Source organism: Phacochoerus africanus, chromosome X (genome assembly GCF_016906955.1).
Source record: "Phacochoerus africanus isolate WHEZ1 chromosome X, ROS_Pafr_v1, whole genome shotgun sequence".
Taxonomy (NCBI): domain Eukaryota; kingdom Metazoa; phylum Chordata; class Mammalia; order Artiodactyla; family Suidae; genus Phacochoerus; species Phacochoerus africanus.
This window is the reverse complement of record NC_062560.1, coordinates 92418982-92442307: the sequence shown is the minus strand read 5'-3', so window position 1 is coordinate 92442307 and position 23326 is coordinate 92418982. Positions and strand designations below refer to the sequence as shown.

The following is a 23326-nucleotide window of genomic DNA, read 5'->3' as shown; positions in this document are numbered from 1 at the left end:
TGGATGCTAGCTGGGTTCGATTCTACTGAGCCACAACGAGAACTCCTAAACTAATTTCTCTTAAAACGTCTATTTTTATGTGGGGAGAAGCAGTCAGACATCGACTCTTGCTCTTCCCCAAACAAACACCCTTTCAAGGAGCAAAAGGAACAGACAGGGGAGAACACCAAGCCACCTAGAGTTTGAACTCTAAGAGGAAGAATTCTGAAAGTTACCGGAGCTAAGACCTGGTGGCAAGACAGGAAGCTGAAATCCCACAAACCAAGGGAAGCCGTTCCCTCTCTGCCAGCTCCTCTCTTTGCTTTTTTCTTCCTCTTAAAGCTAAAGAGCTGTGCCACCCAGCCCCTTCAAAGGCTTGAGAAGAGCCAGAAAGAAATCAATCTGCCCATGGAGCTTCTGGGATGGATTAGCCCATTGTCCCACAGCACTTCTGGAGGGGAGGAAAGCAGATGGCACACAACATATCCAGGCAGGTGCTTTACCATGCCCGGTGCCCTAAAAGTTAACGATACAACGAGAGAAGTAAACACGGAAGGGCTATGCTACATGCATTTGTGCTCCCTGTCCTGCACGCTCCTCTCTCTCTCTCTCACTAGATCCTGGGTTGTCCCCAGCCAGCCTAAAAGCTCCTGGAGGTCATCAACAAGGTTATGTGTCTCCTGTCGCCTGCACATGACCTACCACACTGGGTACACGGTGTTTGCTCAAGAAATGTTGACTGACCGGTTGCTGGGGATTTAACCATTTCTCCTCCCCTCAATATTTTCAGGAACGCTTATTTATTCACAAAACCATGCAGTCTTGGAAGCCAAGAGGAAATATTCATCTGTTGGTATATATTGTCCCTTGGCTATGCATTAAACAGAGATTTCCTTTGGAAATGTAAACAAAGGATGCCTGATGAGGCAGGATAAAGAGCTATATATAGAGATCAAGTGGCCAGAGCAGCAAGGTCAGAGCGTGCCCTTCCTTAACCCGATTAAAGGAGTCCCGGGTCTGCCTCTCCCTCCTTCCCATGTTCTCCAGCCTCGCCAGAAAATATTTTCCAACTGCCGAGCCACTGAATTCTGAAAGCTGGGCAGCGACGACGTTACCAAAGCACGCAGCTAACAAATCTGCGGCGATCCTAATCTCTGTTTCTGTAATAATAGGAAGAGTGCAGCTTTGTTTACTTTCTGAGGAGAATAGAGAACAGGGAGAAAGAACCAGGAGAGGGAGGTGGTATTTATGGCTCTTTTATGAAAAGTCAATCTGTGACAAAAACATTTGCAGACAGTCAGGAAGGGGAACAGGTTTGGCAGGAAAATAGCCTATTCCAGTTTTCTCAGAACTGCCTTAGCTGGTATCCTCCACCCCCGCCCCGATGTGAAATGCCTGGTTTATAAAGAAGATAGTCCTTCCCCGGAGACAAATCTGGATTAGACAAAATGAAAAAAAAAAAAAATTCACATCACCCTTCAGGGTCTGGCTCTCAAGACAGACAGCATCCTACGATGTATTTCATTTTATAAAGTATTTATAAGCATTTATGAAGTCTCAAATCCCTTCCTGAACTGCATTTCTACTCCTGGGGCTTGTCCTGAAGCCTTCTGGACACACAGGCTCTGTGCTGAATGAGCATAATAAGTACCCTGGACTCACCCTATTATTATGGGGGAAGTTAGGGCACATCCTTAACCTTTCAGAAGGGATGATGTCATAGAGCACAGCCGTGGTCTTCCATAAACCCTCCTGTAGGGTCAATGTCAAAGACAGAATCCGAAACGGAATAGACCATGGAACTAACTCCCAGAATGTACTCTCACCCTTGCCCCTTGCCATGTAAGGCAGTCTCTCAAGATTCTTTCCCAATTCTCAGTTCACATTTTTATTCTATTGTCTGTACTTCTTGCACAAGCGTATCCACATCAGGGTGAATTTTTATAGCGTGGGAGCCCTCCCAGGGTAAGTAGCGTGTCTGTGCCATTTTCTTTGTACCCGGTACAATGCTCGGCTGCATAAGTAAGTATGAATAAAAGGTGACCTTTGGAGAGTTCCTGTCGTGGCGCAGGGGAAACAAATCTGACTAGCATCCATCAGGATGCGGGATGGATCCCTGGCCTCGCTCAGTGGGTTAAGGATCCGGTGTTGCCATGAGCTGTGGTCACAGCTCACAGGTCGCAGACGAAGCTAAGATCTGGCGTTGCTGTGGCTGTGGTGTAGGCCGGCGGCTACAGCTCCGATTCGACCCCTAGCCTGGGAACCTCCATCTGCCGCAGGTGCGGCCCTAAAAAGACAAAAGACAAAAAAAAAAGTGACCTTTTGTAGGCCAGAGCAGACAGTGGCCAAGGATTTAATAAGCACCCTTAAGGGAGCCTCTTAAATCCATCCTTCACTGGTTGTCACTGGGCTGCTCGTCCCCCTTATTTTGCCTACATTTGGCAGCACTGGTGGCATCTCCTGAAGGCTCAAGCATGAACTTCCAAAAGGCATGAAGGCATCGCCTCTAACCTAGAGGGCATGAACGAGTCCTCCTCCAGTGACACAATGATGCACTGTTTTATGAGGCGACCTTGCCACCTGAAAAGAGTAGGACCCTGAATTATAAAGCTTCGATTGGTGCACTGGGCTGGGGAAGGTTGGAACAGGGCTATGTCTGGGTGAGAATGGCCAGAGTGATAAGCTTCCGGGGGAGGGTGGGATGACGAGATGTTAGGGAGGTCCTAAAGAGAATAGGCAATGAAAATAAGCTGCTTACTTTGCTAATTTGACTACAACTTGCTGTCTCCTTAATGCAGTCTTTTTGATGAGAATGAGAAAGCGATGATTATACTTTCTAACCACGTTTTATTCACTCTGAGCTGTTACCCCACCCTCAATCATGCAAATTCTAAACCAAGGGATTCCTTATCTTGTCTCCTGCTCACAATACCTCCTTGTCTCTTTACCAGTGTGGGTTTCTTATACTGTAATCTAACAGCATAATCAGAAGCTTTGATAGAGTGCAACATAAAGAGATTCTGATTAGCTGAAAACCACTCTAAAATGCCTTCTGTTTTGTTTCTCTCCTCTTGGAAAGGAGGAGCCCGATGAGAAAAAGAAAAGAATAAAGAAAGTAACCATTTACAGAATTACGACTTGAGAAATGTGGAAGAGAGGCTGAAGGTCATGTATTCAGTTTAATCCCTCATTTTATACGTAAGGACACTGAACTGGAGAGGCTAAAGGACTCACTCAGGTTCGTACTATGAGCTAGTGACAGAGTCAAGTATAGAACCCAGTTTTCCAACTTACATTGCACAATTCTTTCTGTCCATCCCTTAAGCTTCTTCTTAAATTCTCCACCCCATTCCACAATCTCGCACCTGAGTTTAACCAGCATCCTGTGTACCCTACATATAGCACCACTCGCTTCCACAAACGGAGCGCCCGGCGGGGATCCAATTGCAATCATATGTTCATCAAACACGTACACTCTACTTTAAGAAACCCAATACTGGAGTTCCCATCGTGGCGCAGTGGAAACGAATCCGACTAGGAACCATGAGGTTGCGGGTTCGATCCCTGGCCTCGCTCAGTGGGTTAAGGATCAGGCATTGCCATGAGCTGTGGTGTAGGTCGCAGATGCGGCTCGGATCTGGTGTTGCTGTGGCTGTGGTGTAGGCCAGCGGCTACAGCTCCGATTCGACCCCTAGCCTGGGAACCTCTATGTGCTGCAGGTGCAGCCCTAAAAACCAAAAAACAAACAAACAAAACAAAAAAAACCCCAAAAAACAAAACCATATTTTAAGATGTCCAAACAATCAGGAGCGGTTACTTCTATAAGAAGATTCTGGAGTTCCCGTCGGGCGCAGTGGTTTACAAACCCGACTAGGAACCATGAGGTTTCGGGTTCGATCCCTGCCCTTGCTCAGTGGGTTAACGATCTGGTGTTGCCGTGAGCTGTGGTGTAGGTCGCAGACGCAGCTCGGATCTTGCGTTGCTGTGGCTCTAGCGTAGGCCGGCGGCTACAGCTCCGATTCAACCCCTAGCCTGGGAACCTCCATATGCCACTGGAGAGGCCCAAGAAATGGCAAAAAGACAAAAAAAAAAAAAGATTCTTTGCCTTACAAGAAGATTTCCCACACTCTCTTACATAGGAATACCCAGGGGGTAGGGGATTAAAAGGTGAGATTTTCATAAAATCCTACTTTATTACTTCAAATAAAATAAACCTGAAGCATTACATTTTCTGTCACACAAGATTAGAACTAGACTGTCCAGTTGTAAACAGAATGAAGACACACTTTTATCCAATCACTGGCCATGAGGAGTCCTACAATATTTTACCCAGCCCTGTTTATACTTTAAGCCCTGCCATTGCCTCTCCAACAAAATCAACACAAAACCAAAGGCTATGGCTGACGTCTCGTGCGCTTAAGAAAAAAGAGAGAGATGACATCTTTCTTTTATTGGGTCCATTATGAAGAGGTCAACTCCTCTTATAAGCTCTGCTCTGAGATTTTCTGTAGAAAACAACTGTTGACAACCTTATAGTTGCACAACATTGGATAATTCACAGGCACCTTCAACACAGACGTCATTTGTCGATGATAAGAATAAGTGGAAAGGATGACTGAGGACCAGGTAAGGTGGATGGGGAAGAAGAGAGAAGAGGCAGAGAAGCAGCTCCGATAATATTTGTACAGAAACAACATTGCACTGAATGAACCTCCCCCTACCCCAAGGACCCAGAATCCCCAACTCCCCTTATTCCCCAGTAATCGCTTGAAGGAGCCACGATTGCCAGTTTGAGGAAGGAAGAAACACACTTCATGTCAGATTCTCATGCCACCTGCTATTATGAAAGGAGAAGGGATGGCCCCCTAGATAGCTCCCCACCACCACCACCACCACTTAAATACTTTTTAAAAACAAGAGCTAACGGTCACTTGTCTTCTGACAAGCCTCATCAAGGAATGAGACACCCCAGAACTATCATTCGGCCCTTTCACTCCAAATGGCTGAGCTACACTCTGACAAAACTCAAGTCCCCCCGAAAGAATGGCCTGATCCAGGTCCTCGGAAAGAATGACATGACTGTCTCGGTTACATACCTCAACCTGTTGGCAGATCTGTATCAGTTTGGCCATTTGATTCTCTAGTTCACTGTTGCGTTTGACCAGGTTGGTGAGGTTCATCTCCAGAGTTTGCTGCCAGCGCGGAGAGTGTGAAGCCACAGGGAAACAGGGAAGAGGGAAGAAAAAAGAAGACATGTTCAATCTGAGAGCCAGTATCATGTGGCGTTCCATCAGTCAGTCAACAAATATTTCAAAGCTTCCTTTTTAAAAAAAAAAAAAAAATTGTCTTTTAGCCTTTTCTAGGGCCGAGACCACGGCATATGGAGGTTCCCAGGCTAGGGGTCCAATCGGAGCTACAGCCACCGGCCTACACCACAGCCACAGCAATGCAGGATCCGAGCCACATCTGCGACCTACACCACAGCTCACAGCAATGCTGGATCCTTAACCCACTGAGCAAGGCCAGGGATCGAACCCGCAACCTCATGGTTCCTCGTCGGATTCGTTAACCACTGCACCACGACGGGAACGCCCAAAGTTTCATTGAGTGTGGGCCAGGCACTGTTCCAGGGGCTAATGAGTAATGCTGTTCATTTATTCCAGACTGTCATCAGTGGGGAAAAGATGACAGTCGTGACTTTGTGGATGCCTACACTAAAGCAACTTTCTGTTTTCTATCATATTTTTAAAACTCTGAAAGTATTTCAGAGTCAGTATCTCATTTTGCCCCCATGGTAATCCTGTCACATAGGAAGAACAGGTTTTATTCTCTCTCCTTTACAGATGAGTAGACTGAGAAAACTATAATTTATTGAACAATTACCACTTGCCAGACACAATACTAAGCAATGTCATCCATATCTTGTGATAAGCATGACAGCCTATGAAGTAGGTGATATCAGCATTTTACAGATGAGAGAACGGAGCTGCAGAATGGGGGTAAAGGGTTTTGCACAATCCTATAATTAGTATGTGGCCAAACTAGGACTGGAACCCAGGTCTCTAGTCCTCAGACACAGCTTTACTCCAGTTTTTCCATGATTTTTTTTTTTTTTTTGTCTTTGATGATAACACTTTCTATTGACCAGTGGCTTCCTTCCAAAAAAAAAAAAAAGATGACATTTTCAGTGTGGAATTCATCAAAATCTAGCATTTTATCTCACGGTTGGCCTTCTTTGACGCTATGAGATAGCCTAGGGAAATGCCAGACTTCGAAATGTGAAGCGTGGCTATATCTGAGACAGGACATCCATTGCTTACTATTGTTTACTGGTACATAGAGCCTCGGAGGTAAACATTAGAAGCGCTTTGCAAATCTGTTTATTATAACATAGTTACCATAGTACTAAGGCCTCTTAGAATATTTTCGGTTGAGCAAGCTATTCTCTTCCATTCCTTATGTGGACAAAACAGAATGTGCTTCGCTCTGGATTGATAATGGGCTTCCCCCCCCTTCCCCCTTCCCAAGTCTTCAGCTCCGGAGGCTGCTTCTCTTCCAGGACCTACCCCAACATCCGCTCCTCTCTCACAAAGTCTGTTCCAAATGTAATACCCCAACTTCCTGGCCCTTATTCTGCTAGCTTTCCTTCCCTGGGTCTTGTTCCCTGCTATCTCCATGGTTCCTATGGTTTGTGGTTGTTCAAAGTTCATGTTTGGGGTTGGGGGGAGGGGAAGGGGGAGGCCAGGCAAAGTGAAGGGGAGGACACAGAGGACTCATGGACTTGGCCCCTTCCTTCTCTGCTAAGCAGCTGTGGCTCCTTAGTATCCTCGGCCCTGTCCCATGAATCTATCCCAGAGGATGTATTCCCATGGATCTCTGTATTTCTAGAACAGGCAGTCTGATCTCACTTGTTCTCAATCTGGATTATGAGAATCAGCTTCATCTCTGCTTTTCTTCTCGCCAGATCTCTCTTGGTTTCTTTGGCTTTATTCCCATGGGAATGCTTTTTTTTTTTTTTTTTTTTTTCGCCATTTATTCCATTTTTCTTGGCGCGGACACTGTGTCTCCCCCCGGCCTTCTTTAACTCCACAATGGTCTCAATCTGTGGCTTTCTCCGTAGCAAGGACAAAGGGAGAGAAAAAGGAAAAACAAAGGGCTCCAATGGTTGATTTGAACCTGAGTTCTAAGCTAAGGAGACGTCGGGGGCAGGGGGAGAAATGGCACTGCAGAGATTTAATATAAGAGGTATTTCATTTGTATTTAATACAAAAGGTATCGAGCACCTACTCTATTCAAGGTGCTTTGACTTCAGGGATAAGGAGGAGGTGAATTTAAGATGGGTTTTCAGGGATTAGTAGGATTTTAATAGACAGAGATGGAGGCGGGCAGGGTATTCCAGCCACCAGGAATAGCACGAGTCAAAGTAAGAGGGAATAAAGTATAGGACATGTTCAGGAAATAGAAGTTGAGTTTGGCTAGAACAGAGGGTATAGGAGGGCAGTGGGGCACCAGGTGGAAATGGAGCTCGAGGCCCTGTTATAAAGGTCCTGGATGTCTAGGTGAGGAGTTTGTACCTATTTAAAGCAGTGGGTCCATCCGTGTTGCTACAAATGCTGATATTTCATTCATTTTAATGGCCGAGTAATACTCCATTGTGTATATGGATGGACCTAGAAATCACCCTGCTGAGTGAAGTCAGCCATACAATGAGACACCCACATCAAATGCTTTCACTGACATGGGGAATCTGAAAAAAGGACAGACTGAACTTCTTTGCAGAACAGATGCTGACTCACAGACCTTGAAAAACTTATGATCTCTGGAGGAGACAGTTTGTGGGGTGGGAGGATGTGCTTGGGTTGTGGGATGGAAATCCTGTGAAATCAGATTGTGATGATCATTATACAACCACAGATGTGATAAATTCATTGAGTAATATAAATAAATAAATAAATAAAAATAAAAAATAAAATACAATAAAATAAAAATAAAGCAGTGGGGGTTTACCAAAGGCTTTTGAGCAAGATAATGACATAATCAGAGCTGCGTTTATGAGATCAACCTGTGTAGGGCAGGCTGAAACACGAGAGCTGGGGGAGGAGCAGGGGCACAGGTCAGGAGGAGGCTGCAATATGCAAAGCAGTCGGTAATGCCGATCTGGGCCAAGCTAAGAGGATAATAGAGAGAAACATGTTTTAATAAAGGATTTGTCACTGTCAAATACACGGAGAATGCAAGAAATATGAGGCCTGATCAAAGGCAGCTGGATTTGGAAATTAGAGGTCACTGGTGACCTTTGAAAAAGGAGTTTTCAGTAGCATTTTGGAAGCAAATGCCAATCGGTACGGGGATAGTGAGGGTGTCAATAGTGATGATGGGGAGGCTACCGGACTGGACCCCTCTTCAAAAATTTGGCCGTAAGGTGAAGAGGATGGAGCTATATTTTGATGAAAAGGTCCAGCTCAAGTTAGAGAGAGGGCATGGGTAATGGACCCAGGCAGTTTGTGATTTTCTCCAGCAGAGTGGTCCAGATTCCTAGATCGATGGAAATTCCATGTATCACAAATGACTCTATTGGCGTATTAGGTAAACATACTGTAGATTGATGAACTCTGCAGACACAATACCAGAAGTCTGTGTTTCAATTGTAATGTGTCTCCTTCCAAACCTGGAATTCCAAGGGGAGAATGTTTTCTAACAAGTGCATGCAACCTGTTGCAACACTTGTCATGAAACTGGTGTCTTATAAATAATTCATAGCGCAGAGCAGGACGAAGATCCCTGCTGTGTGTTCCTCATTTCTGGCCCACAACTGAGACTTGCAGCTTCTGTTAAGCCACTGAAAACAAAAATTAGGGCCGAACACATAATTTGGGGTCTAGTTAGACTATGGACTTTGGGTTACCATCACAACATTGTGGCAAATGGTGATTTCGCTCTGGCCCCCTAGTAATTTGCAGAATGCCAGCACATTTTAACAACCCAGAACTAGAACTGACAAGATGACTCTAATTTCAACCTTACTTCATTAATATGAAAATGCTTTGAAAAATAAATCTTTGGCTAATGAAAACACCATCTGTTGATGGCTCGTTGCCACTGTTTTCTTACATTACAAGACATAATTTGAGGGAAACACCGAACATTTACTTACTCACTTCCTATTCATTTACCAGGAATTAAAGCCTCCTCTCAAACTGGAATTGATGCTCAATAATGAGCATATGCAAAGGGAAGCAGAGAATTGAAGCAATTAGGCAGTTTATTTCCTCACCCTTCCTTATCATGCTTAGCACTGATGGATCATTTAGAACCAGAAATTCTGGGCCACTCTAGGTTTGACTGAATGATTGCATTAATTCGGCCAAGTAATTATTGTGTCTATACTCCGGCTAACAAAAATGCTGTGTGTGTGTGTGTGTGTGTGTGTGTGTGTGTCTGTGTCTGTGTGTCTGTGTGTGATTGCGTGTGTGTGTTTAAAATCTTTTTTTACATTTATTTTTTTATTACTCAATGAATTTATTACATCTATAGTTGTACAATGATCATCAAAATCCAGTTCTATATCTCCTTTTGTAAACTAAATATGTATCTCTGTCTTATTTTTGTGTTGTTGTTTGGTTGTGAAGAACTGCTTAGTTGTGCTCTTATTTTATTTTTTTTTTGTCTTTTGTCATTTTAGGGCCGCACCCACAGCATATGGAGGGTCCCAGGCTAGGGGTCGAATCAGAGCTACAGCTGCCGGCCTACCCCACAGCCACAGCAACGCCAGACCCGAGCCGCGTCTGCGACCTACGGCACAGCTCACGGCAATGGCAGATCCTTAACCCACTGAGCGAGGCCAGGGATCGAATCTGCATCCTCATGGATACTAGTCAGGTTCCTTACAGTTGAGCCACAGTGGGAACTCCTATTGTGCTCTTTTCTCATGAAGTCCAGTTAATGACTGGGCCAGGCTTCCCTCTGCCCAAACCTAGTTAGGGCAGCTTTCTCAGAACACTTGAACCGTGACCACAAGAGCCAAAGTGGCAGGGGAGATTGGAATGGAGATAGCTACTGGGAGGAAACGGGACAGGAGCTTGGCAGGGAGAGCAGGATGAAGCTCCCATTTCCTGCTGCAGGAGGTTACCTCTGGGCCCTTCTGGGCTTCCCTGTGTGAGGGTTAGAGAAGCCATTTGTGCTATGAAGCTCTGAGACCCTCCTCAGCTCCAGGTGATTGCATTGTTCGCGCTCTCACTAAATGTACATGTGTCTAAATAGCACAAAGTGAGGGGAAGAGTTGGCTGATCTGCATAACTGAGGTTTTAAAGGACCCAAGTTAGCTAACTTGGCAGTCTACACGGATTCCATTTTTACCCAAGTTCCACTTCATTTGTGTCATATAGACTTGGCCTATTTGTGTTCTGTTCTACCCTTCCCAAAGAGGAAAATGTTTTGCTCTGTCTGAGAAAGCCAGGCACAGGTTATTCTTCTTCCAGACAGCTTCCCATAAAAAGAAATGGCTTTGGAGTTCCCGTCATGGCTCAGTGGCTAACGAATCCGACTAGGAACCATGAGGTTGCCAGTTTGATCCCTGGCCTCGCTCAGCGGGTTAAGGATCCGGCGTTGCCGTGAGCCTGTGATGTAGGTCGCAGACATGACTCGGATCCTGCGTTGCTGTGGCTGTGGTGTAGGCCAGTGGCTACAGCTCCAATTGGACCCCTAGCCTGGGAACCTCCATATGCCACGGGTGTGGCCCTAAAAAGACAAAAGGCAAAAAAAAAAAAAGAAAGAAAAGAAAAGAAAAAAGGAAAAAAAAAAAGAAATGGCTTCGCTCACCCTCTCAAATAATTGCTGGGTTTTTTGGGGGTTTTTTCCTTAACTTTTTTAGACACAGGTTGTTTCAGATAACTTTCTCACTAGGCTCCCTCAAGAAACCTAGCTAGAGGTCAAAACACCAGCTCTTCGTTAAAGCCCCTATGGCACCCACTTGACCGTGATCTTCGTTTGTCGTGCTCTGGGAAGGCACATGTATCCACACATACACATGAGCACACATCCATACACCTACCTGACCAGCTAGTCTCGAAGCCTAAAAAAGGGCAGAGCCTTTCTGTTTGTTCTATTGAAACTATCACTTGCCATCAAATGCCCACATTCTCTCTTGCTTTCTACAAGGTACAAGGGGAACGTTATCTAAACCTAGACAAGATCCCAACTGTTTGGATGGAGGAACCGAACCTTGGAGGTTGCGGAGAGAACTGAAGGGAAGAAAGGCCAGCCCGTTGCAAACCTGAGCCTTCCCAATTGACAGGAGACAACTTCATCCTTAAAAAGACTGAGCCAGTGACCCCATTACTATTCTTTGACATGCTCCTTTTTGACATCCTGTCTATTCGCCAACGTGCCCAGCTCTTCCAAAAGCCAGTAACCAAAATCTTAGCAGACTTTTGGGGTCACATTCTGTCTTCTTTTTTTAACTGCTTGTCTTAAAATACTTACTTTGCTTTTGCTTCAGTCTGTCACTTTATGTATCAATTACATATGGCCTTTCAACAGCAGAACACACCATCTGGTCCACAAACTGAAGCCCACACCCTTATGCCTGAGTTTATTCCTTCCCGCAAACATTTATTTGCTGTTGTATAGACACGGGCTATATCACAGAATGAGATGCAGGTGACATGCTGGATGTCCAAGCTCTAATCTACCTGGGCTTTGCTGAAGAATATCCGCATTGGTCTTCAGGTTCGGTTAAACAGGTTGTCATCCCTCCTCTATTTCAGAAGGTTCTGAAATCCTCCAGCAAAAACCCACCCTATCCCAGGCCCTGTATCAGAAATGCTACCCATACTATTCCACATTCTCGGCTTTTCCCTCTCTTCAGGTGCATAGCGTGGCTGAAGCTCTGTCTTAAATGTGTAATTATTACCTGGACCTTCTAAAAGAAAACCTAAATCCAGTGTTTCTTTTGATAATACTCAAGATTTGGGGGTTTGGGTTTTTTTTTTTTTTTGGTCTTTTTAGGGCTGCACCCACAGCATATGGAAGTTCGTAGGCTAGGGGGTCAAATGGGAGCTACAGCCGCTGGCCTCCATCACAGCCACAGCAGCAACGTGGGACCCGAGTGGTATTTGTGATCCACAACCACAGCTCATGGCAACGCCAGATCCTTAACCCACTGAGCAAGGCCAGGGATCGAACCCGCATCCTCATGGATACTAGTTGGGTTTGTGACTGCTGAGCCACAATGGGAACTCCTGTACTCAGAATATTGAGCCGAAGTCACTCTACTTTCCTGAGGGCCTCAATATTGTACTCCACTCGCACAAGTCCCTCTCAATTCCTGTCTGTCTTACACATCCTCCCCTTTCTCCTTCACTTGCTCTTGCTCTCTGTCTACCTTCGAGGCCAGGAGCATGCCACAAGGCTCACCCCTTGGCCCTCATTCAGCTCACTACTGCATGGCTCCACTTCCACGTAAAGACACTCAAACGTGGAGTTCCCATCGTGGCTCAGTGGTTAACGAATCCGACTAGGAGCCATGAGGTTGAGGGTTCGATCCCTGGCCTTGCTCGGTGGGTTAAGGATCCACCAATGCCATGAACTGTGGCATAGGTTGCAGACAGCGGCTCGGATCCCGCGTTGCTGTGGCTCTGGCGTAGGCCGGTGGCTACAGCTCCGATTTGACCCCCAGCCTGGGAACCTCCATATGCCGCGGGAGTGGCCCAAGAAATGGCAAAAAGACAAAAAAAAAAAAAAAAGACACTCAAACCTGTGTCTCTGGCCCTGATGGTTCCACCACCACAAGGGCCTGAATTTCAACTCCTGGAGCACTTGTCCTTTCAACTCTGAGAGTGCCCCCATGCTCACTCACCTCCAGATCTCTGAACAAACTATTTTCTCTGGACTAGAATACTCCCTTACCCTTACCCCATCCCTGTCCCCCAACTGGGGGTCCAAAACGCCACCTGAAGTTTCTTTTGATGTCCCTCCTATGCTCTCACTGTCAACGACACTCACCACACGGTCCTGTAACTGTGCCCTCACTTGCCTGGCTCCCCACCCTAAGCCGAGAGCTCCACCAGGGTAGGGACTGTGCTGACCTTATCACTGGATCCCCAACACCTCTTGTGGTGCTTGGCACCTAATAGGTGTTCGGAAAATGTTTGAGGAGGGAGTGAATGTTAAACGACCCACAATCAATCACCCAGACTCAAATCTGAAGTCAAGTCATCGCACCAAATCTGCTAGTCCCTTCCCAATTTCGCTGTTTCTGAGCTGGATACCGCCATTCTTCAAGACATCTCTTGGGACTTCCCGTCGTGGCTCAGCGGTTAATGAACCCAACTAGCATCCATGAGGACGCAAGCCTCGATCCCTGGCCTCACTCAGTGGGTTAAGGATCCAGCGTTGCCATGAGCTGCGGTGTAGGTCACAGATGTAGCTCCGATCCTGCATTGCTGTGGCTGTGGTGTAGGCCAACAGCTACAGCTCTGATTTGACCCCGAGCCTGGGAACTTCCTTTTTAAAAAAAAAAAAAAAAAAGATATCTTTTCCTTTTTTTTTTTTGTCTTTTTGCCATTTCTACGGCCACTCCCGCGGCATATGGAGGTTCCCAGGCTAGGGGTCGAATCAGAGCTGTAGCCTCCGGCCTACGCCAGAGCCACAGCAACTCGGGATCCAAGCCGCGTCTGCAACCTACGCCACAGCTCACTGGCTACACCGGATCCTTAACCCACTGAGCAAGGCCAGGGATCGAACCCGCAACCTCATGGTTCCTAGTCGGATTCGTTAACCACTGCACCACGACGGGAACTCCTCTCTTCTTTTTCATTCTTTCTCTCCATTGCCTATAACACTACGGCCATTCTCCAAGTCCCATCAATGCTTTCTTCACCGTCTCTCTCCAGCTGGCCCTCTTCTCCAACAAAGTCACTCGTGATTCCCTGCTTTTGAGCTCCATGACTTCCTTTCACTGGCCCTTCCCGTGTGCTTCAGAGCACCCTGTGCAAAGCTCTGTCGTGGCACTTACCCTTCTGAATTCAAATGTCTGATGTCCTCTTCTATCTCCCTTACTAAGCTCAAAGCGCCTCAAGAGCAGGCATGATGCCTTATTTCCTGTGTCCCCTGCTCCTACCACAATGACTTAACCATTTAAGTGCTCAGTAAAACAAAACGTTTGCTTGCTCATTCATTGTTTGTTAAAGGAATGAATGACTCTGGGCCTAAATCTCTGGGGCTATGGTTTATTGTCTGGTCTTTCTTAAGGGGAGATAAAGAACAAGACGTGACCTCATTGTATCAACCCTTCATAAACCTGAATGTCATTACCACATTTTCCCTTGAAACCTCACTCCTTTGGGCTCAGCAATTCTTGTTTGTTTCATCTTTCCTCACCTATATTATATTTCTGTAATATGTTCTTTTGCCCAATAATAACAGATAGGGTTTTCATCTACCCCAAAACAATCTGAGTCAATGTTTTATAAGTTGTTCTCAGACTGATGATTGATAGCTCCTTTCAGCTGTTGAGGAGGAGGAAACTTGGGACAAAAGAAATAACAGAAAAACAAGATAAAAGCACAGATAGTTGGAGTACCCACTTGCTAGACTTGCTCTCAAACCCAAGAAACAATAGATGAACATCTTCCAGGAGTTCCCATTCTGGCTCAGCAGAAACGAATCTGACTGGGATCCATGATGATGCAGGTTCGATCCCTGGCCTCGCTCAGTGGATCAAGGATCTGGCGTTGCCATGAGCTGTGGTGTAGGTCACAGACGCGACTCAGATCTGACATCGTGGTGGCTGTGGCATAAGCTGGCAGCTACAGCTCTGATGCAACCCCTAGTCTGGGCACCTCCATATGCCACGGGTGCGGCTCTAAAAAGACAAAAAAAGAATTTTTCAACACAGGGTCCTGTTAATGTTATATGAGACTAGAGCCACAGAATCAGTATAATTACAGGAGAAGCCAAAAAAGGGGGGGTTCAAATGAGTCTTAGCACACAGTTCAAATAGAAATGGAATAAAACGCATTTTTACCCCACACCCATAGAAACCATGTACAGATTTGTACATATGACAAGTGTCGGGGAGAAAGTCTTGGACAATTTTTTTTTAATTTATCACTTCTGTAGTTGTATAATGATCATCACAATCCAATTTCACAGGATTTCCATCCCACGACCCAAGCACATCCCCCAACCCCCCCAGACTGTCTCCTCCGGAGACCATACGTTCTTCAACGTCTGTGAAGAGACCATAGATCAGCCAGATCTACAAGCAAGAATGATTTTCCAATCGTGAGCGGAAGCCTGGTTTAGCTGAGAAAGCCCATGACAGATACGACCCCCACCCCACGTGTCCACCACCATAGCTTACAGCCTGCAAATCTAGACACCTGTGCTTTGCTCTTACTAGATCTAGCTACGGTGATTCAGCACCTACGTCAGTAAATGTAAGAAACAACCTCTTCTGTCCCCTCGCCTACGGTAACCCATCCTGGCCTCCGCTGAAGATCTGCCTTATCGTGCGGCTCGTTTATTAGGGAGACTCCTCCTCTCGGGATAGGTTCTACCGAAGGCCTAACCCTCCCTAGGGTGGCCCCCATACCCAAGCTGGCCACAGATAAGCCCACAGGAGATGAACAAGGGCCTCTCTCCTCCTCACACACAGTGCCACACATTGATAGATGCACACAGACACACAGAGATTACATTCTCAGCCACTCCCCCGGGCAGAAATACACACACTCGTATATAGTGACACATACATATGTATGCAAATATGCCCTCTCTCAACCCAGTCTCTCATAGAGATGCTTCTTCTTCTTTCCCTGACGCTCGTATTCCGACTGGTCCAGAAACAGCCAAATGTCCACTGGGAGATAAGCCGAGAGGGTATCTGTTTTGGCAGACAGAAGTGGGTGTCAAGTGGGTGAGTAGACAAACGACTGGGAGAAGGTGGTGGCTGAGTGAGAATGGGTGGGTGGATGACAGAGCGACTGAGTAGGAAGAAGGACAAGGAACCAACTCTGATAAGATTCTAGAATATCATATTTTCCAACCTTTTTAACTCTCGTTGTGGTTTTCCTTTGAACAGTCTCCAAGGCTCATATCTCTCTTCTCTTTGTCTGGCAGTCTTTAGCGCTCTGTGTCTCAGTCTCTCTTCGTGGTGTGTGTGTGTGTGTGTGTTACTTTTCTGTAACAACAACAAAAAAATGTACTCTAGCGCCAGGTCATATGTTATGACAACAAGATCCCTGATAGGTAAATGTAACTGCATTTAAGAATTATTTCTAGTAATGAATTTGTGGAAATGTAATGAGAAAAAGAAAATGTACTTGTTTATTCCTCTCAGGAAATTCCTCTATTCCCCCTGGTTTTCATCAGCTATATTTTTGGCAGGCTGTGGGCATGGAAATGTGAAGACATCACTCTCAAAGAGAATTATAATAATCACATCTGATTTATACAGATGTCACCATAGGGTTAGGCAGTTGGAAAATCCAGCAATCAACATGGATAGGCAACTAAAATTAAAGACACAGCATAACTTTTGCTAACACTCTGGTTTTTAACATTATCCGCAGTTCGCAAGAGATTTTTTTTCCAGACTTCAAAAGTATTCATAATGGCAAGACAGATTTATATCTTATAAGAATAGAAACACGCTCTACATGCTGGTATACATCCTGCAAATTCATGACCAAGATTTAATTCATTGGGATTTCTTGAGCATATACTATGTGTCCTAGACACTAAGGAAGACACTGGAGAAATAAAAAAAAAAAACCATTGTGCGTGGGTACAGGTGGAGTGTGTTGAAGTGGCCTTGTGGGACTTCAGTTGAGGACTAAAGAATAGGTAGGATTCCTCCGCAGGCCAGGCCGAGATAATAGTATGAGTGAAGGTTAAGAGTCGGAAGAAGCAGTGGTAGGTTTGGCAGACAGTTGGGAAGCCAGCCTGAGCAGGTGAAGGTGACATGTTTGAGAGAGGCAGGAAGAAAATGCAGATGGGCAAGCAGGAGAACCCAGTTGTACAGAACTTGAAATATTGAGTTGAGACCTGTCACCAAGAGAGTCACTTAAATTTGACCTATTTTTATTTATTTATTTATTTATTTATTTATTTTAGAGCCACACCCACAGCATGTGGAGGTTCCCAGGCCAGGGGTCTAATCAAAGCCACAGCTGCCGGCCTACGCCAGAGCCACAGCAATGCAGGATCCGAGCCACATCCGTGTCTGCGACCTACACCACAGCCCACGGCAACGCCGGATCCTTGACCCACTGAGTGAGGCCAGGGATCGAGCCTGCAACCTCACGGTTCCTAGTCGGATTCGTTTCCTCTGCGCCACGACGGGAACTCCAAATTTGACCTCTTTTATCAAGGCGACATTTATTAATACAATAAGACCAATCTTTTCTAAGGGGAGGAAATCACGACGATGAAAACTCTAAAATCTGAAGCATTTTTATAGAAACGCACTACATATCATGAACTAAGATACATGTTGGGCAAAATGAGTGCAAAGAGAAGTAATAGAGAAAATAGTGACAAGGATCGGCCTTACGAGCATAAAAACTGTCATGAGCACGATTACTCATTCAAACTGAAGGATTCATTGAACCACTAGTAGCCTCCCGAAGGATATTTAGGTAGAGAGAACAAATAACTAAGGAGAATAAACTATACTAAGCAGCCCAAACCCTCTAATCCATTTCGAGCACACGTTCAGAAGACAGGCTGGCTTCTGGTGATTCTGACCTTTCATCTATAATGCAATGATTTCTTTATTCTTTATGGAACAAATAAACATTAGAGGCCACTAAATGCTCATCAGGGAGGTTAGTCCCCAAAAGGGTCATTATAAACCCCAATAGTGAATTTCCAGAACAAGAAAGTACAAAGAAACACTATCAGTCACTGGCCAGAAAGTCAAACCCCTTCCCCTTCTCCCATAGGACTCCCATGCTCTCCACAGGGCAGGGCTGGGGGTACGCTCAAAGCCATCCCCTTCCCCCCCAGCTTCTGACAGCTGGCTTTCTCCTTTCTCCTTGGGGAAAAATCAAGCAGATTAAAGGGATAATCCTAAATGCTCTTCTAAATTAAAATTAACTCAAAGAAGTGAGTATGTGTGACACGAAAAGTCAGGCTTCCTCTCTGCTCCATGTGCAGAATGAACATCCTTTTATTCTTGGCACCAAACCAAAGTGACCCCCCACCCCACCCTACCCCTCCCCTCACATAAGCAGCACCTTCCTCTCTCTCCCCAAAGTCCAAGATGTTCCAGACAACAGAACAAACCACACGGTTGGGAATGATTCATATGTTTCCACTCTCTGTCCAAAAATGAGCAAAAAAGTTTCCACTTAATTTATAATCTGAATTTTCTGCACATTTCCTTAAAACTTAAAGGGGAACGCTTCACGAGCTGGCCTTTCTGTCTCCAAAAAATTACCGATTCGTTCCAGAGCAAAGTATCTTTTGGTAAAATGATTTGCGTCCCATCCATCCCTGGAGACAAGGACGATAGCTGCATGATGCCAAATATCTAATCAATCATCCAGTGTTTTCGTGGTTTCGGATGTTTTCAAAAAGCTGGTGTTCTGTAGATACAGGCTCGTTCTAACCAGTCTTTTGTTATCTCAACAGTACATATGGATACAGATTTTTCTGTTTGGAATATTTCTCAAGGCCAATGCCTTATTATAGTTCCAACACCTGCAAATATTTGGCAGAGATTGTTCTATCCTCGCCATATCCCTCACTCTTCCTGCAGCCCCGCCTCCATCTCTTGCCATTGAAAAGCCGTAAGTTTATACAATATGTTCTCTCCTCCACGCTGTTAATCGTTTCTCTGTGACCCATGAAATGTGCAGTTGCCGGAGCATAAATTTAAGTTTCAAATCACATTTCATGGAGAAAATCTAGGTCTAAAGCAAAGTGGCAGCAGGCTACAGAAGAAAGGATTCTTAACTTAGCTCTAGAAGCTGAGTTCCAGTTCCAAGTCTGTGACTTGAACCAAAACACTTAAACTAGCAAAGCCTCCATTTATACTCCTGTATTTTTTATTTTTAATGATTTTGATTTTTCCCCATTATAGCTGGTTTACAGTGGTCTGTCAATTTTCTACTGTACAGCAAGGTGACCCAGTTGCACATACATATATACGTTCTTTTTTCTCCCATTGTCATGCTCCGTAAGTGACTCATTTATACTACTTTACCAAGTCTGCAGTCTATTCCATTTTAGGATTCTACGAATTGAAGCCAATGAGATTATTCCTCTCTGCAATCTTGACAGAACTGAGACTATCCGCCTGAGGGAAACCAACGGATAAACATGGAACGTTGTACAAATTTCTAAATACTGAATGCAAATAATAATCAAAAAAAGCAGAAAGCATTGTCAGCATGACTCTCAATCTTGTTTTCAATAAATCTCAGAAGGGAAAGTGCAATGTCTTCTGAGCACTGCTAGCCTCACCAACATCATCATTTTTACTGAAGTTACAGTGACTTTTCCACAGTGTGGCAAGAGGAAAATCTCCACTCCCTTATTTCCTTCCTTCCATCCGGTCTGGGTCTTCCTTCCAGCTTGGCTTACATACCCAGGACCTCTTTGGGGGGTGGTAATCCTATTCAGTTAAACATTTTATTTTTCTGGAATGTCTATTAAGTAACTCCCTTCTTTTTTTTTTTTTTTTTTTTTTGCTATTTCTTTGGGCTGCTCCTGTGGCATATGGAGGTTCCCAGGCTGGGGGTCGAATCGGAGCTGTAGCCACTGGCCTACGCCAGAGCCGCAGCAACGAGGGATCCGAGCCACGTCTGCAACCTACACCACAGCTCATGGCAACGCCAGATCGTTAACCCACTGAGCAGGGGCAGGGACCGAACCCGCAACCTCATGGTTCCTAGTCGGATTCGTTAACCACTGCGCCACGACGGGAACTCCGTAGCTCCCTTCTTAAGAAAAATTAAGCCACCAAGCAGGCAGGCAAGGGGAGTAAAGCAGTTTGCTGGATCTGACATTTGCTAACATCGCCATGAGAGAGTAGTGCTTAAAAAAAAAAAAAAAAAGGCTCCTGGACATGCACGTAAATATCACAGAGCACAACAACGTCAGAAAACTCTGACCCCTGAACAGGAACTTCCAAGGCAGGGACTGCAAACCAGCACTTCAGTCTGCAACCCACAAAAACAAACACTGGCGCGTCATCTGATCCTGGATTAAATAGTTATCGCCTTCGGTTGAAATTTTTAGTTCAGGTATTTGATTCTCCCTCCGGACTTCATGGTACACTGAAGTCCCTTTTTCGTCTGTCTATTTTGTTTTGTTTTTTAAGGCAGGCTTAGAATTAGCCCCCTGTTAAGAGCTCGGTGGCGCTTTGTAGGGGACGGTGCCGAAGAATTGTTTTAGTGAACTGACTGTGCAAACACACACACTACTGTCCTCCACAAAAAAACTCTCGCCTACACAGATACACTCAGACACCTCCACCCACACCTACATGGAGACACACCCAAGCTTCTCATTGCTGTACGTGTACATATGCAAATCAGCACATATGCTAATTGTAGTACGCCTACACAGGTACGCACATACTTAAAAGCAGAAGTGGAAAGATCATGGCAAAGATATGCAAGGTGCAATGTGTCATTGTCAGAGGAGAGAGGGCGCTGTGTCCCTGGACGGACTACTAGTGTGGGCCATGCATGGACTAACTCCCCCAGAACTGGCCGGAGGTGAATGAATGCAAGCAGGGGTGTGCAAGAGACGAGCTGGGTTCCAGCGGGAGCTTGCAGGTGAGGAGTCTGCTCTTCACGAGAAGAACCTGGAGTTAACTCACTTGGCAGATAGGAAAAGTGACCCCTTTTATTAGGGAACTCGCAAACTGCATACCCGTGTGTGTGTGTGTGTGTGTGTGTGTGTGAAGAGACAAAGTTGTGTAAGGCGTGTTTCCCAGATCCCTTACCTTGAGCTTCTCAAACCGGTCATTCAGGGACGCGACCTGATGGTCTCGATGACGCCCCACCAGTTTGCATAAGGCACAGATCAATTGGTCATCAGATACACAATACATGTTCACTTTCTCATTCTCATGGTCCAGGCAGGTGATCCCTCGGAGATGTGTGTCTGGCACGGGTTCCACCAGGCGGTGGCTGGTGAAAGGTTTCTTGTTGGGGTGCGTGGCCCGCAGGCAACGATCACAGTAGGAGACCTCGCAGGTGATGCACGTTTTCACTGCATCCCTTGGCGGGTCCTGCTCACAGAACTGGCAAGCAATTCGCTCACTGGACATGGCGCTGCTGGGCCTGTAAGTCCTCTCCCGGCGGCTCTCACTTGGGGAATTGGGTCCACTGACAGAAGCCTTCTGGAAGCGGTCAATAATGTTCTGCAGAGTCACATTCCTCTTGAGGCCGTCCAGGCCTCGGTGGTTCAGCGAGATGACATACCTGCACGTAGGACACTGGAAAGCGGTAATGGGTTCAATGGATTCACCAGAGCTGCAGCTCGAGACCAAGATGCGATGGGCGCAGCTGAAGCAGAGGCTGTGAGCACAAGGGAGCAGGAGGGGGTCTTCAAACAACTCGAGGCAGATTGGACAGGTCAATTCAGACTCCAGTGTTTCCATCTTTAGTGAAAATAATCCTGCTGAGGCATTAAGAACCGCAGAGGCTGGGCTTTCACCTGCAAGGAACACAAAGCAAGGGTCATTAAGCATTTCCAAAGGAAACGTGGATGTAGCATAATTGCACACTAACCAATGGGGGCTTTGCAGGCTGGATTCCCCAGGGATGCTGGAGCAATAGGAAAGCAATTTGGGAATGAATCAGAAAGCCATTCTCCCCCTTTAAACCTTGTTTGTGACAAAGGCCTGGGTTTATTTTCCTGCACTAATAAACAGAAGCTAGTGGCCACCTCTGCATCCCGGCTTACTGACTCACAATACTGTTGCAGCTCCCCACACCGGCACGGATCAGCCTCTCACACATCCTCCTCACCCACATCCCTTGTCCTGGACTATGACAAGCCCAAGGCTCTGCCCAATTCTCAATCTCCACTCTCCTATATTGTTCTCTATTTTACGTCCAGGTAAAATATAGAGGCTGCTCCTATTTCATTTCTAGTGGAAGGAAAACAAGGCCATATTTCAAACTAACGCTCTAGTTCTTGAAATGATCCATTTCTAAGAGCCTACGCAGGAAAAGAAGAGAGAGCCTTAGAAAAATGTAGTTCTTGGAGCAGGATAATAAGTTCTTCTGATGCGTGAGCTTGAGTTACTTCCTATTACCACGCATGGAAATTTCTGTTGCAGCCCATTTTTAATAAACGGAGTTAGTTACTAGAGACAAAGAGGAGAATATTAAAATATCAAAAATATAAAACATGTGTTATGGGTTTTAAGTGTTAATCCTATTTTTAGGAAAGACAAAGGAATCTATTGCTTTTGAATATAACTCTTGTTTATCATCTCGCTATCACTGGAGACTCTCATCAGGCTTAAAAGAAGTTTGATTCTGCCATTGGTATTTTGTGCAGATTTTATCATCTGTCAGAGATATCCACAGCGCCCTCTCACAGGAAACTTAAAGACTGAGTCCTATCTTATGTTGTGCACAAGTACAATACAGATAGCCCTAAACGCTGTTGTTGTTGGGGTTTGGTTTTTTGTTTTTGCTTTTTTTTTTTTTTTTTTTTTTCATTTTTGTCTGCCCGGCGACATGTGAGCTCGCGGGCCAGGGATCAGTTCCCAGCCTCAGCCTCGATCTAAGCAGAAGCTGTGGCAACGCCGGATCCCTAACCCACTGTGCCAGGCCAGATATCGAACCCCGCATCCCAGCATTCCCAAGATGCCACCAATCCCGTGGGGCCACAGCAGGAGCTGCCCTAAAAAGCTCTTTCTAAATCAAACCTTTGAAGTGCACTGAACTACCTACCTATTTAACAGAAATCTATAGGAAATTGGGCTGTAAAAGTGAAGAATCTTTTTGTACAACAGTCATTCTCAGTGGGTTTGATAAGTTTAGATGTTGGTACAACCCCTGGTTTTCAAAAAAGGAGATGAGTGCTATTCTTATTTTAGAAAGTACAAGTGCTGGAAAAGGGTTGGCTAGTATTTTGTCGCTTATAACATCTATCAACATTCGCCTATAAAGATGAAAGAGGCAAACAATTAAAATGCACACATATCATAGAATCTTCGAATTGGAAGAGACATTAGAGATGACCGACTCCAACACTCACTCAAGGCGGGAAGATTGCCTTTGGTAGTTCCACTGCTCCAATTCAAACATGTCCATAAAGGAGCCTGCTCTTCTCCCCTGCCCCTCAAAACGAAACACCTTCTCCTCTTCCA

The 23326-nt window shown here is 45.5% G+C and overlaps 1 protein-coding gene across 3 annotated transcripts in view; it reads right to left on the bottom strand.

Moving 5' to 3' along the window:
- The window catches only part of MID2 (midline 2), a 100153-nt gene that overhangs the window by 64077 nt on the left and 12750 nt on the right, over positions 1–23326 (bottom strand). For all 3 annotated transcript variants that reach the window (XM_047765038.1, XM_047765039.1, XM_047765040.1), the window contains exons 2-3: positions 20942–21657; positions 5076–5171 (exon numbers count right to left, since the gene is read on the bottom strand). In XM_047765038.1, coding sequence (XP_047620994.1) covers positions 5076–5171; positions 20942–21601 — 756 coding nt within the window. In that variant the 5' untranslated portion in view covers positions 21602–21657. The remainder of the gene's footprint in view (positions 1–5075; positions 5172–20941; positions 21658–23326) is intronic.